At 34.9% G+C, this 12,824-nt stretch overlaps 1 protein-coding gene across 3 annotated transcripts in view; it reads right to left on the bottom strand.

The window, feature by feature from the left end:
• The window catches only part of CACNA2D1 (calcium voltage-gated channel auxiliary subunit alpha2delta 1), a 355,647-nt gene that overhangs the window by 74,335 nt on the left and 268,488 nt on the right, over positions 1–12,824 (bottom strand). For all 3 annotated transcript variants that reach the window (XM_042816159.1, XM_042816158.1, XM_042816157.1), the window contains exon 11: positions 3,264–3,422. In XM_042816159.1, the coding sequence (XP_042672093.1) occupies positions 3,264–3,422 (159 nt within the window). The remainder of the gene's footprint in view (positions 1–3,263; positions 3,423–12,824) is intronic.

Raw genomic sequence — 12,824 nt, 5'->3', positions numbered from 1 at the left:
TTATTAAAAAAGCAATAAAAGTAGAGTGGACACTTCATGAATAAAGGAACTCACGCACACTTACAGTGATTTGATACAAAATCTTAAACCTAGTTTCTTAGCATAAACCTCAAAAGAAAACAAGTTGGAACCAAGACTAAGCACTTGGTTTTAGCTCTATGTTGTTCTTGATTAAGGTCATCTAGATTATTTTACAAATGTAAGCAAGACATTATCTGTTTTATACTGTACTTAAAATTGTGTAATTTTTCTTCTCATGCGTTTTATATCCTTAAAATTAACTCATTAAGAGTCAGGCTGGGATCAAACTTTGTGAATTTTATACCACCTAGAAAGAGAATGTAAAGGAAGGCAAAAATCATCTACCTGAATCAAGAAGAGATGATCAGAAAACAAATCATAGTTAATGTGATATGAAGGAAAAACTCTTGAATTGCTGAAGTTAAAACATTATTTTCTAAGAAACAGTCAGTTAATGTAATAATAAATACTCAAAAAATACCTGAGAACTTATGGAATGATGTTTACTAATATGAAGTTGAATTAGCATGTTAGAAAAACCTGAGGTATTTATTTTAGTCTAGCAGTACATTGAACAGCACGTTTTTTTCATGACACTAGAAAAATATGACTTTGGTATGAAGGAAAACTTTTTGAAGTAACTTTCATCAAGAAATAATACACCTAAATTCCTGCAAAAAATGTAAGATGCTTAAAATATTCAATTACCATTGACCTTAAAGCAGTTGGATTACTTGAAATCATAAATATTACAGGAAACTATCCTAAGCATCTTTTTTATTGCTGGTTTAAGCCTGTATTATATTCACCTAATATATCACTTTGCCATAAGAGTCTGGCATTGTCACCATCAGCAGATTTTTACTCTCCCTGCCGAATGGATTTGTCGATAGCTAGAAAGAATAACTGCATTTCTATTACCTAGCATAACCTTTTAATTTCCTTTGATAAACCCATCCACAATATCCAGTCATAATATACAGGCTTACAGAGATTGTGTGAGACTAATTACAATTCTGTCTTCTGTAGGCAAAGACAAAGTCCCACTACAAAACTAATCCCTAATTATTTTTTAAAGCAATTTTTTTTATCTTAAAACAAGTCCACTATTATAGGCGAATGCGGGACCCCTCCACGGGATGTGACAAGACAGGCCCTCTCCCAGCTCTATGATTGATGTGTGGCATGTGCCTTTAGGGGCGTAGACGAAGCACATAAAGTATATAAGCTAGAGTTCACGCGTAATAAATGCCATTTTGCTGTTCACCATATTGGTGTGTACGTGCAGTTATTTGGTCCTGACCTGGTTAGGGTTAGTAGCGTAGGAGGCAATGCAACAGTCCACTTTGAATCTTCCTGTATTCAAGTCTTCTTTTATGGCCTGAACACAAAGTACTTACATGGTATTACAGCAAACGTAATACAGAATGTTAATCAAACATAAATGCTGTGAGGAACCAGTTGTGTTTGGCAAAATTTATTGTGTCTTCCTGGTTCCTTCTGCGTGAGATGGCAATGGATAGAAATAAAGAAGCAATGTTATTAAGGCTAGTCTGAGAAAGTCTAACGACTTTTTGAATCCCGCAGGCAGATTTGTGCTCCTATCAGCAAACTGCACACAATCATTTTTCCACCAAAGCCCTTTGTTAATCAAAACTGATCTGCTGAGTAAATACTGTGGGAAACAGTGTATTTTCCTTTTCTCTATCAAAATTTCACGAGGTCAGAAAATTTTCAAGTAGTTCTACCCCTAACCCACATATATAATGTCAGAAATGCTCCTTTAAGTCCAAAATCTGGTAGACAAGGAGGACAAAATAAGTAAAGGTGTCTCTACTAAGAGATATCATGGAAAAAAAAATAATAAAAAGAATACATTTCATATTTATTAAGCTAGATCCTTAGATTCTGTAAGTTGGTTTCTGTAAATTTATTTATATTAAGGTTAAAATCAAATATATGTCTTTATGATGATGAAATGTAAAAATTCTCTGGAGCATGAGTCTTATGGGGAGTGGCTGAAGAAATTCGGTTTGCTTAGTCTGAGAAGAAGAAGCTCAGAAATGATCTTATAGCTCTCTATAACTACCTGAAAGGAGGCAGCGGTGAAGTGGGTGTCAGTTTCTTGTCCCAGATAGCTAGCTAAAGGATGAGAGATAATGGCCTCAAGTTGTGCCAAGGTGGTTTAAGTTGGATGTTAGGAAGAATTTATTCTCACAGAGTGGTGAGACATTGGAACTCATTGATCAGGGAGGTGGTGAACTCAATATCCCTGGTTGTTCAAGAAACACATAGACGTGGTTTGGTAGGAAATATTGGTTGTAGGTGGATGGCTTGACTAGATGATCTCAGATATCTTTTCTAACCTTGGTTATTCTATGACTCTAGGATTCTATGAAATATTTTTTAAAACAAAAAGCTACTAAAAGTGACTGATAAAACATTTGTGGTTAATAGGAAACATTACTACTCAGAAATCCAGTGCTTGCATGAAAAGGACGTATAATGAGATCAAAACATGAAGACCAGGCACTCAGTTTTTGAGGAAATTGCTCATTTTGCCCATTGGGTAGAGAAAGTAATTCTCCCAGATACCTACTATCAATTACTGAATAGTCATCTGTTATTTCTGTCCTGCTGAAGCTAAGGTCAATAAATCATGAAACATAATAAATATAAAATTGCATGTATGAATAAAGTAAAAACAGTACTAGTAAAGTGAAAACCAAATCTATTCTCAAACCTTAGCAATCTGTCAAGATTTGGAGGTTCAACAAAGAAAATGACTGTTTACATGACTCTTTACATAGATTGATAGTGATAGATCGATAGTGATAGGGGAATGGTTTTAAACTAAGACAGGGGAGGTTTAGGTTAGATATTAGGAAGAAGTTTTTCACACAGAGAGTGGTGACACATCAGAACAGGTTGCCCAAGGAGGTTGTGGATGCCCCATCCCTGGAGGCATTCAAGGCCAGGCTGGATGTGGTTCTAGGCAGCCTGGTCTGGTGGTTGGCAACCCTGTCCATGGCAAGGGGTTGAAACTAGATGACCCTTGAGGTCCTTTTCATCCCAGGCCATTCTAGGTTTCTATGAAAGGACATATTGTTGGGATAATTTAATTTGCTAAACTAAAGTATCTTACTGATTATCTGTGATGACAGAGGAGCATGCAAATGCCTTCTAAACATTCAAGCTCTCCTAACTCACTTTCAGTAATGGGCGATGACTTTCATACTTACATTCAGCAGCTGTTCAAAAGCGTAGCTAAAGCCTTTTTTGTAATCAGTAATTCCTTTAGCAGAGATTTTATCCACAGCTTCCTTCAGCTTCTTCTTGTTCCTCACATTAGCTTGGACAAGATGATTAAAGCAACTGACATTCTGAGCATTATTGTTAAACTGTGAAATAAATAGAAATATTATTAAAGACACAAATATACAATTCATTTAATTTTCTTTTCTAGATGTGTAAGTAGTAAATGTTAATGTCTGTCTGGTCCAAGATATGAAACGTGACACCTGGATATTAATTTCCACTGTACTGTGAATGTCCATCAGTGTTTGTGATTTCAAAATTGAGCAATAAAGATACTAAAAAAGTCATTTGGTACTTCATTCTTTGTTGCAACCCAATAATTTCTACAATAAGACAACGGAAAAATCCCATGAATTTTGTTTCAAGCTCATATAGTAAAAGAAAAATAGAATTAGGGAAGTCAGAACAGAAATATGAAAAAAAATTATATTAATTTTTAATCACTGAAAATGTTGATTGAATTATCAATTCAATATCAATTTCTATACTGTATTTGTTAATTTATGGCTAGCCTGCTTAATAATAAAACTTCAAGATCGTAATAAATTAAAACTGATAGCTTGTAGAAAGCCAAACACACTCTTGGGAAAAAGGAATAATGAGAGTACAGCTGTAAAAAGGAGAATATTGTTAAGAGCAATGCAAATTTGTGTATTAAGAAAACAAGTATTTAAGCTCTATTAGCAATAATAAAAAAAACAAAACAAACAAACAAACAAAACTATATCCTGAGAAATTCTGTCATCTATGAGCTCGTGATTTTAATTAAAAGCATACAGAGAAAAGTTTTTATGTGCAAAATTATTTCTGCACGATCAGTTTTTGGTCTCTGTATAAAGGTACATACACACGCATGTATATACATACAAGTATGCCTCAGAAGAAAGAGAAAGGTAGAAATATGTTTAGCTTGTTAGCTATCTGAGGTGAAAACTTAGTGAAAAACTTTAAAATAACTTTAAAATCAAGGGGTTGTTTAGGTTTAAATCTCAATACTGTTACTTAGTTCAGTGGGACTGCATAGAAAATAAGGCAAATAAGTTCATGGTGTTCAATAACTGCTCAGACTAGAACTCTTGGATTTTATACTTTCATACTTTAGAAAACTATACATAAGACAATTGAAATTAATATTTGTAATTCTGACTTACACAGAACTTACAAATTCAGTTATATTAAAGGAAAAAAAAACAGTTTTATTCTGCTTTTTGCTTAAAATTAGGTAGCAAATATTACTTTTAGAGCAGGCAACAGAGATTACTAATGAAATATATGAAACTAAATAAAAGGATTTCTGTAACAGAAAAGCACTAAGAATTATATACGTACGGAAAGCATTCTTTATTCACTATGCAGTTGTATGTCAGGAAATAGAAACATTTTTATGTAAAAGACAGAAAGCAGAGACAAAGCAAAACAGCTTAATCACTGAAACACAGAACAGCACAGAGGTATGAGGGATTAATTTTCATAATACACTGACTATAAATACAGCATCACGTATCTAAATAATATCCACTAATAGAAATAAGAGAACAGGCTGTAGTAATGGTTATAAAAATTGTTTTCCAGTACTCCCACTGTCATCATGCATACTTCATTTTTAAAATAAATGAAAATATGGAATTGGATTACAGAGATGCACATTTTCAGTTTGAATATTCTTTTAATGTATTCCACATTTCCCAGAAAAGAAGGATTTTGGTAAGGACTGACTCTCTACTGCTATTAAAGTATAATACTCCCAGCTAGACTCTAGAAGTTTTATTTGTGTGATTTTAAAACCTTTATAATTTATAACACTCTTCCCTAGGACTCAAACAAGTTATGGTCACTCATTTTTCTATTTCCTCTCAGTATCTTGATGTGGTGATACCTACATGCTGTGTTTCAGCAGCACATTTAGCCTGCACAACAAAACCACCAAATGATCACGCAACTGTAATCAATTCACTCTGACGCAAAACACTGACACGCTCAATTGTGCTTCTTGCTGAAGTAGCCAATAAATCACTGCGTGATCATTAGACACACAGGCCATGTGGTAGTGAAAACACAGTGCTGTGAAATTATTTCAGCTTGTCTTGATCTGATTTTGTAAACATGGCACGGAAAAAAAGATACAATTTCAAAAATACAAGTTCTGAAAATAAATTGTAATTGTGAATTGGGATTAGAGTAGAATCACAGGAAGAATAAAAATGCTGTCAAAAAGTATCTCTGCTCTACAAAAGCCCATTTCACCTGAAAAGAAAATTTGAAAACATCTTTATCAGTAACATTTGATACAAATTATTCAATCAGCTGATTTCAATGTTTACTGGTGTTTCATTGAAGGCTTAGTGATAAGTGAAATTTTCTCCCTAAAATGCCACTAACAAAAAAATTCCAAAATTGTCCCCTAGCAGTCCTGCAAATGTTATCAAGGCAAGTATTTCTATGAAGGTCAGATATCTAACATATGGATTGGTAATTACAGATATAAAAATGGTATTTCAAAAATTAACAGGAATTCTAGATCTTTTTTTTTTTTTTTTTTTTTTTTTTTTTTTTTAACAATTAACAAGTGACCTCTACTGTATTTCCACGTGATTTAAACCAAACAAAGAAAAAAAGGTCAAGGTCAACACAGCTGCATCTACAAACAGACAAATGTTGATGCAAAATAATGATAGAAATATCACATTTGTAGAATAGATCACTCAGTGTCTGCAAAAGCTATAATTAAGAAAATCTATGAGCAAGCTGCTCTGAAATACAACATTGAATGTTTATGTTAACATCAGTCAACATAGCAGATGAGGAGAGCTTATGAGTAGATAAAGGAATCAGTAAATGGAAAAATAATCCTACAAACTGAACGCTTACCTATTTGCTAGGAGGTGAAGGAAAGAGTTTCATGACATAAATGCAACTGATAAAAATGTGTAAAAGGGGGAACAAAATTCAGGGCTACAGTTAATGAATCTGAAATCTAGAAACATACTGAAAGAGTACTGCTTTTTAACCAGTTGACCACATTTCAAATACCAAAACTATTCATAACTTTGAATTAGACCAACTGAGACAGTTTTCAGTAGTTTCTGTTACACTAACATGAAATATGTACAAACAGAGGCAATAATAATATTTCACATATTCAGGTAACAAAAGATGAAATGTCTGCAACTAGCCTTTGACGATTACTGGTTGCATTATTCATCTTGTAAGAACAGTGATAATGCTTTTTAAGTTTGGCTTCTTTCTTCAAAATCATATAACATTGTATTCAATCACTTAGTATCTTACAGGAAGAAAGAAAACGCAGCATTTCAAGAAACAATTCAGAAAGTTCCCATTCATATCAAATCAAGTCCTATCAAAGCTTTAAAACTGAAGTAACTGTAACCCATACTTTATTGAATAAAATACTCCCAATGAATCTGTAAAAAACATCAATTGGGTATCTGTCCTACTGGAATTTCCTTCTAACTATTGCAGTATAGATAAACATATGTCATAAAAATGCTATTCTGGTAAAGAGAAAATATGTAGAATATTTGTAAAATGCCATGGAATGAATAAGTCACTTTCAAAACAACAAATGACATTTGGAGGCAAACCATTCAATTATTAAGATCTAAAGCCACCTGTAGAGTATGCAAACAGCAGTGACAGATTCTACTTTGTCAGCTGTATAAAAAGCTCATTCCTGTACGTGAGCTAAAATAAGCGGGCTTGCCACAAAACACTTGGAAATTAATAGCAACAAAATAACGTTAGCTTTTATTTCAAACTACAGAGAAGTATTAATATAAATAATTTTGTCTTGCAATTATATAGCACACCATAAAGCTAGCTGTATATTTTGAATGGATTCTTTCTCCCCATCCAGATAATTTACATCCTTCTGTAGTGTCTGCCTTTCAGGTCAGGCCTGAGGAAATCTGGGGCAACAGAACCCAAGTCTGTTACTCGAGCAATAAAAGAGTGAGATAAATTAATCTAGTTGGCCTTAAATGATCACTACAATTTTTGCCCATGTATTGGGAAACTCAACAACTTGAAAGATAAATTATTCAATTTGACATGAAAATCTGAACAAGATTTGCATTTAACACGTCTTAAACTTTGTCCTTGAGAAGATCAGAAATGGAAATGATAATCTAACAGTCCTACAGCTTTACTTTCATCCTTCCAAGAATCCAGAGACTAATTTGCAAAACCAATGAAAATTATAAAGTAAAAATTATGGAGTGAAATATGTAAGAATGGGAGACCTTTGCCATTTGTTTGGTAGTGTTAGTAAGCTGGAGGCTCCTCCAGGCACACAGACCTCCACAATTCACTGTAAAGAAGTTCTTGCGGAACATTCATGCAAAACTTCCTATGCTGCAGCTTATGCCCATTTCCACTTGTCCTGTCTCCACTCACCACTGAAAAGAGACTGGCCTCACCACTATGGCCCCCACACCTCAGATATTTATAAACCTGGATCAGATCCCCTCTCAGTCGTCTTTTCTCAAGGCTAAATAAACCCAGTTCACTCAGCCTTTCTTCATAGGGGAGATGCTCCAGGCCCTTCACCATCTTTGTGGCCCTCCACTGGACTCTTTCCAAGAGATCCCTGTCTTTTTTGTACTGGGGAGCCCAGAACTGGACGCAGTACTCCAGATGAGGCCTTACCAGGGCAGAATAGAGGGGGAGGATCACCTCCCTCGACCTGCTGGCCACGCTCTTTTAAATGCACCCCAGAATGCCATTGGCCTTTTTGGCCATAAGGGCACACTGCTGGCTCATGGCCAACCTGTCATCCACCAGGACCTCCCTGGGCAGCATCTTCCAACACCTCACCACTCATAATGTATATAATATATAATATACATTATATTATTCCTGTACATATTGTACTCTTCCTAATATATTACATATACATATGCATATATTATATATACATATATATATATATGTGTACCAGACTGGTTGTGGCTCTGGGCAGCCTGGTCAAGTGGTTGATAACCCTGCACATAGCAGGGGGGCTGAAACTAGATGATCACTATGATCCTTTTCAACCCAGGTCACTATGATTCTAGAATTACTATTCAACCTGCATCTACCCAACTTGAGGCTATTCCCTCTCATCACATAGCTAGTTACGCAGGAAAAGAGGTCAATACCTACCTCGCCACAACCTCCTTTCAGGCAGCTGTAGAGGGAGGTAAGGTCTCCCCTGAGCCTCCCCGTCTCTAGATTAAACAGTCCTAGTTCCCTGATCATTCCTCATAAGACTTGTGCTCCAGACCCTTCACAGCTTCACTGTCTGTTTCTGGACACCGTTCAGGGCCTCCATGTCTTTCTTGTAGTGAAGGAGACCCAAAACTGAACACAGTACTTGAGCTGCAGGTTCATCAGAGCAGAGTACAGAGGATGATCGCCTCCCTGGTCCTACTAGCAACATTATTTCTGTTACAAACCTGATATACTCTAGCCCTCTGAGCACACTGTTGGCTCATATTCAGCCCAGCATCAACCAACACCCCCTGATCTGTTTTCTCTACACAGTCTTCCAGTCGCTCAGCCCCAGACCAGGGCAGGACTTGTTAAACTTCATCCAAACTGGCCTCAGTCCAGCTATCCAGCCTGTCCAGATCCCACTAAACGGCCTTCCTACTCTCAAGAAGAACAACACTTCCCCTCAATTTGGTATCATCTGAAAACTTAGAGAGGGTGCATTCATTCTCTAATGATCATCTCTGGATGATTACTGAAGACATTAAGCAGGATGGACCCCCCAACACCAACACCTGGGGAATACCACTTGTGACCAGTGTTTTGTCATATACCATTTAAATACCAGAAATTCTTAAAGCATGAATTCTTATGATCAGTTTATCACTGAAATGTCTTCAAAATGCACATAAAGCTGATGCAATTCATTCTGGATCTTAAAGCACTGCAAGAGAAAAATGTCAATTTCACAGACAATGTATAAATTGATGAACACTTCTAACTCTCTTCTGTACATCCATTTACCACTTTCCATATATCTGTAATTATTCATTTCATGAGAAATACAATGCATCTAAATCAGCAACCCAATGTCACTCATTCTTTTGGCAAGTGCAGGAAGTTATATAAATCCATATTAAAAATTTCTATTGATTCTGCTTCTTTTATAAGAAGGAACCCAAAAGCACTCTGTTAATTGCACTTAGTTTTAACATTACATGCAACATTGGAAAATAAAACAGGCATTGGAAACAGCAGAATTAAGAAGAAATACTACAAAGAGTTAAGTAAGAGGATTTTTGGTGAAAATACGTAACTAATGGTGGTGACTATATTGAAACATAGCATTTTGTTGCTGAGATTTTGTTGAGACAAATAGTATTATTGTGTTCTTTGTATCTGTTGTTAGTTTTCCTAGAGATAATAGAGATAATAGGAGGAATTACTTTAAGATCTACCTTTGTAGTATCTTGGGGTGTTTGTCTTAATCACAAAGTGGTTATTATTTTTTCTGATAGTCAAGACTTTTTTTTTTACTGTATCTATTATTTTCATACATTAATATATATATATAAATAAATATGCTTATTTGTATGACATGATCAAGAAAGCAAATATTATCAGATGCAATCTGGACATGACACTTATCCACTACGGAATCTAAGGAATGCCACAATTCTTGGCATTCCTAGCAGTAATTTACGTGAATGCAAACCCTTGAAAAAGAAATTGAGGAAAGCAGTGATAGCACTGAAATAAATTTGAAAAACAGAAAAAGTTTTGTAAATCATCTCATTGTTTGAAAATGCTAATAAATTAAAACATAAATACAATTAAAAAATAAATACAAACATGCTAATAAATTAACAAAAAATGCAGAAAATTTGCACAGGTTTTAGTCACTAGGTGGCACTGCAACAAAAACATTTGGACTGTTCTTGCAAACGTTACCTTGGAATACAAAATATTGCACTTCTGGCGAAATATTGCACTTCTGGTGGATTTCATTAGTGCCTTTTCTAAACTGCATAGATTTCTCATTGAAATTAAAACAATTACTTCCGTGTGATGAGTAAAAAAAAAAAAAAAAGGAATATTATAATCCAGAAATATCTACATGCTGAAGGCAACTTCCACACACTGAACAGAAGAGATCACAGTTCTGAGAGAACGAAGTTTTCTTTTCCACTCAAAGGGTCCACAACAAGAATCATAATTTCCAATGGCTTTACAAACCAGGGAACATATAAGGGAAGAACTGTAAAAGCTAATATTTCTCAACCAAGTACCTTTCTGCATCTCTAAATGCTGTAGAAATGAAAACCTTTTTATTGAACTATAAATACTGTATCTAAGTAAAAATTCAGATTGTCCCAACCATCCTTATCTGCTAACTCCCTAAATATATTCTTCACTTATGCTAATTAACTCATTTCTTATTTGACATATTTTTAAGATGTTTTTTCAGAATGAAGTTACATTTCTAAGCTGACAAAAAAAACCACCCTAAGAAACAAACAAAAACTCTCTACATCCCAATATTACATGAGAACTTACGTTAAATTGCTTGCAAATTCCATATTCTAAAACATTTAGAAATGTTTCTGTTATGTAAAATCAGATAAACCTTGGACAAAGCAATGATTCCAATGCTTAAACTTGCTACAAAGATTCTAAAATAACAAGACTATGATAATTGAATAAATCAGAAATATCACTTTGAGAATACTGAAAATTCAGAAAAATATAATGAGCTCACTGAAAACCTAATCAGATATACTGCTGCTGATTTTCAGTCTGACAAGGTTTGTTGCTATGCTACTTCTACCTTGCGGCTAAATCAGCTTGGTGACCCAGTTGTAACTACACATATTAAATAAGTAATAGTGAAATAGATCTGATTTTATCAGGCTTTCCTCTTGTAATTAAATCCAGCCTTGCTGCTTTCTGGTTTTTTTTGTGTTTTTTTGTTTTTTTTTTTTCTTTTTCTTTTTTCTTTTTTTTTTTCTTTTTTTTTTTTCTGCTGCTGTAGTCTTGGTAATAGGATTTTAGGGTTAATCCCAAGAATAACTAAATCCTGAATAAGGCCATTTACAAGCTAAATTTCAGATTGTGATGACATAATTACATATCACAACCTTTTTGAGAATAGTAAGAATGCAGTTTGCAATGTTTCATTACCATGTAGATATCAGTACACAGAAAATTAGAGACAGTTCAAGCTACAACAATTTATAATTTGACCTAGCAAAAAATATATGATGTTAAAGTTCATATTTTGCTATAGAATAACTGTATTCTCCTATCTTACGACTTGCATGTAGATAATTTTTTTTATATATAGTACAACTCTATATATACATTGTAATGGAAATGTAAAAGCCTTATTCCAATGCTCAGTGGGGAATACTGTATTGAAAGTATATTGCAATAGTATATTGCAAGAAACATCTCAGAAAGGACTAAGTAGTGGACAAAAATATGTTCTCAGTTAACTTAGTTAACCTTTCTAATCAGTGAAATTATCTGCACATAGATCAATGCAAATCTCCTGCTAAGTACAGCAGGATTTATGCTCAGATTCCATGCTGTGAACATTACGTTTGCAACAGAGAATGTCAGCGTTGCCCGTAGGTCTTTCAGCACAAACTCATTTACAGACATTCCATGATGTTGTGGCTATATTAGCATGTACTCTTGTTTAATGAATATCACATTTCTGAGTCCTACTGAAAATTTATGTACTGTAAACTTAAGCACTTGCCAGAGAAATCTCACAGTTCTCACTATGTCAGAGCTGTAGGGCTGTAATGTTCATTGTATGCCAGTGCTCCCCATATATACCGTATGAGAATGTGTAGCAGGAGATTTTCTAGAATGTGATTTTATAAGTATTTTTATTAACTTCATTCAGTCAATTTTGAGTTGTTTAGAACATGCAACACCATTGACCAAAAAGGTCTGGATATTATCTATAAATTTGCTGGATATGTACAGTTCCTATTCAGACACCAAAAGCAAAATGGACGTTTAACTGATGCACTGCGTGATACAACAGGTGGATGATGCAGTGCCAGGCACCTAGCTGGGGGAGGGCAACAGTGTTGCCTCCTAATTCTCAAGGCTTTCTCTAAACTTGCCTGCCACATCTCAGGACAGAAGCGCTCTTCCTGGTTATGCAGGTTTCCTGGACTTAGCAAGCAGTACAGAGGCCATGGCAGCACACTGCTGAACTGCAAGAGGCTGCTGCTAAAGCTGTGAGACAGGCTGGAAACGTGTGAATCTACAAAGCATGAGACTTGAGAAGTCTGTGTGTATTTCATTCATGTCCTGCCTAAGAGTTCTTTTACATTCACACCCAGATAGAGTCTTGATATATATGATTTGAAGTTTTCACCTGCCAAACAGGGGATATTTATAGGAAATATATTTTAAAAATGAGAGACAGCAAACAAATAGCTTCCACCTTGTCCCAAAACTTTTGGACAGCCTGCATT

Source organism: Centrocercus urophasianus, unplaced genomic scaffold (genome assembly GCF_019232065.1).
Source record: "Centrocercus urophasianus isolate 14NV4802_14NV808 unplaced genomic scaffold, USGS_Curo_1.0 seq_15, whole genome shotgun sequence".
Lineage (NCBI taxonomy): Eukaryota > Metazoa > Chordata > Aves > Galliformes > Phasianidae > Centrocercus > Centrocercus urophasianus.
The sequence above is the reverse complement of the archived record's forward strand: the minus strand, read 5'-3'. Positions and strand labels throughout refer to the sequence as shown.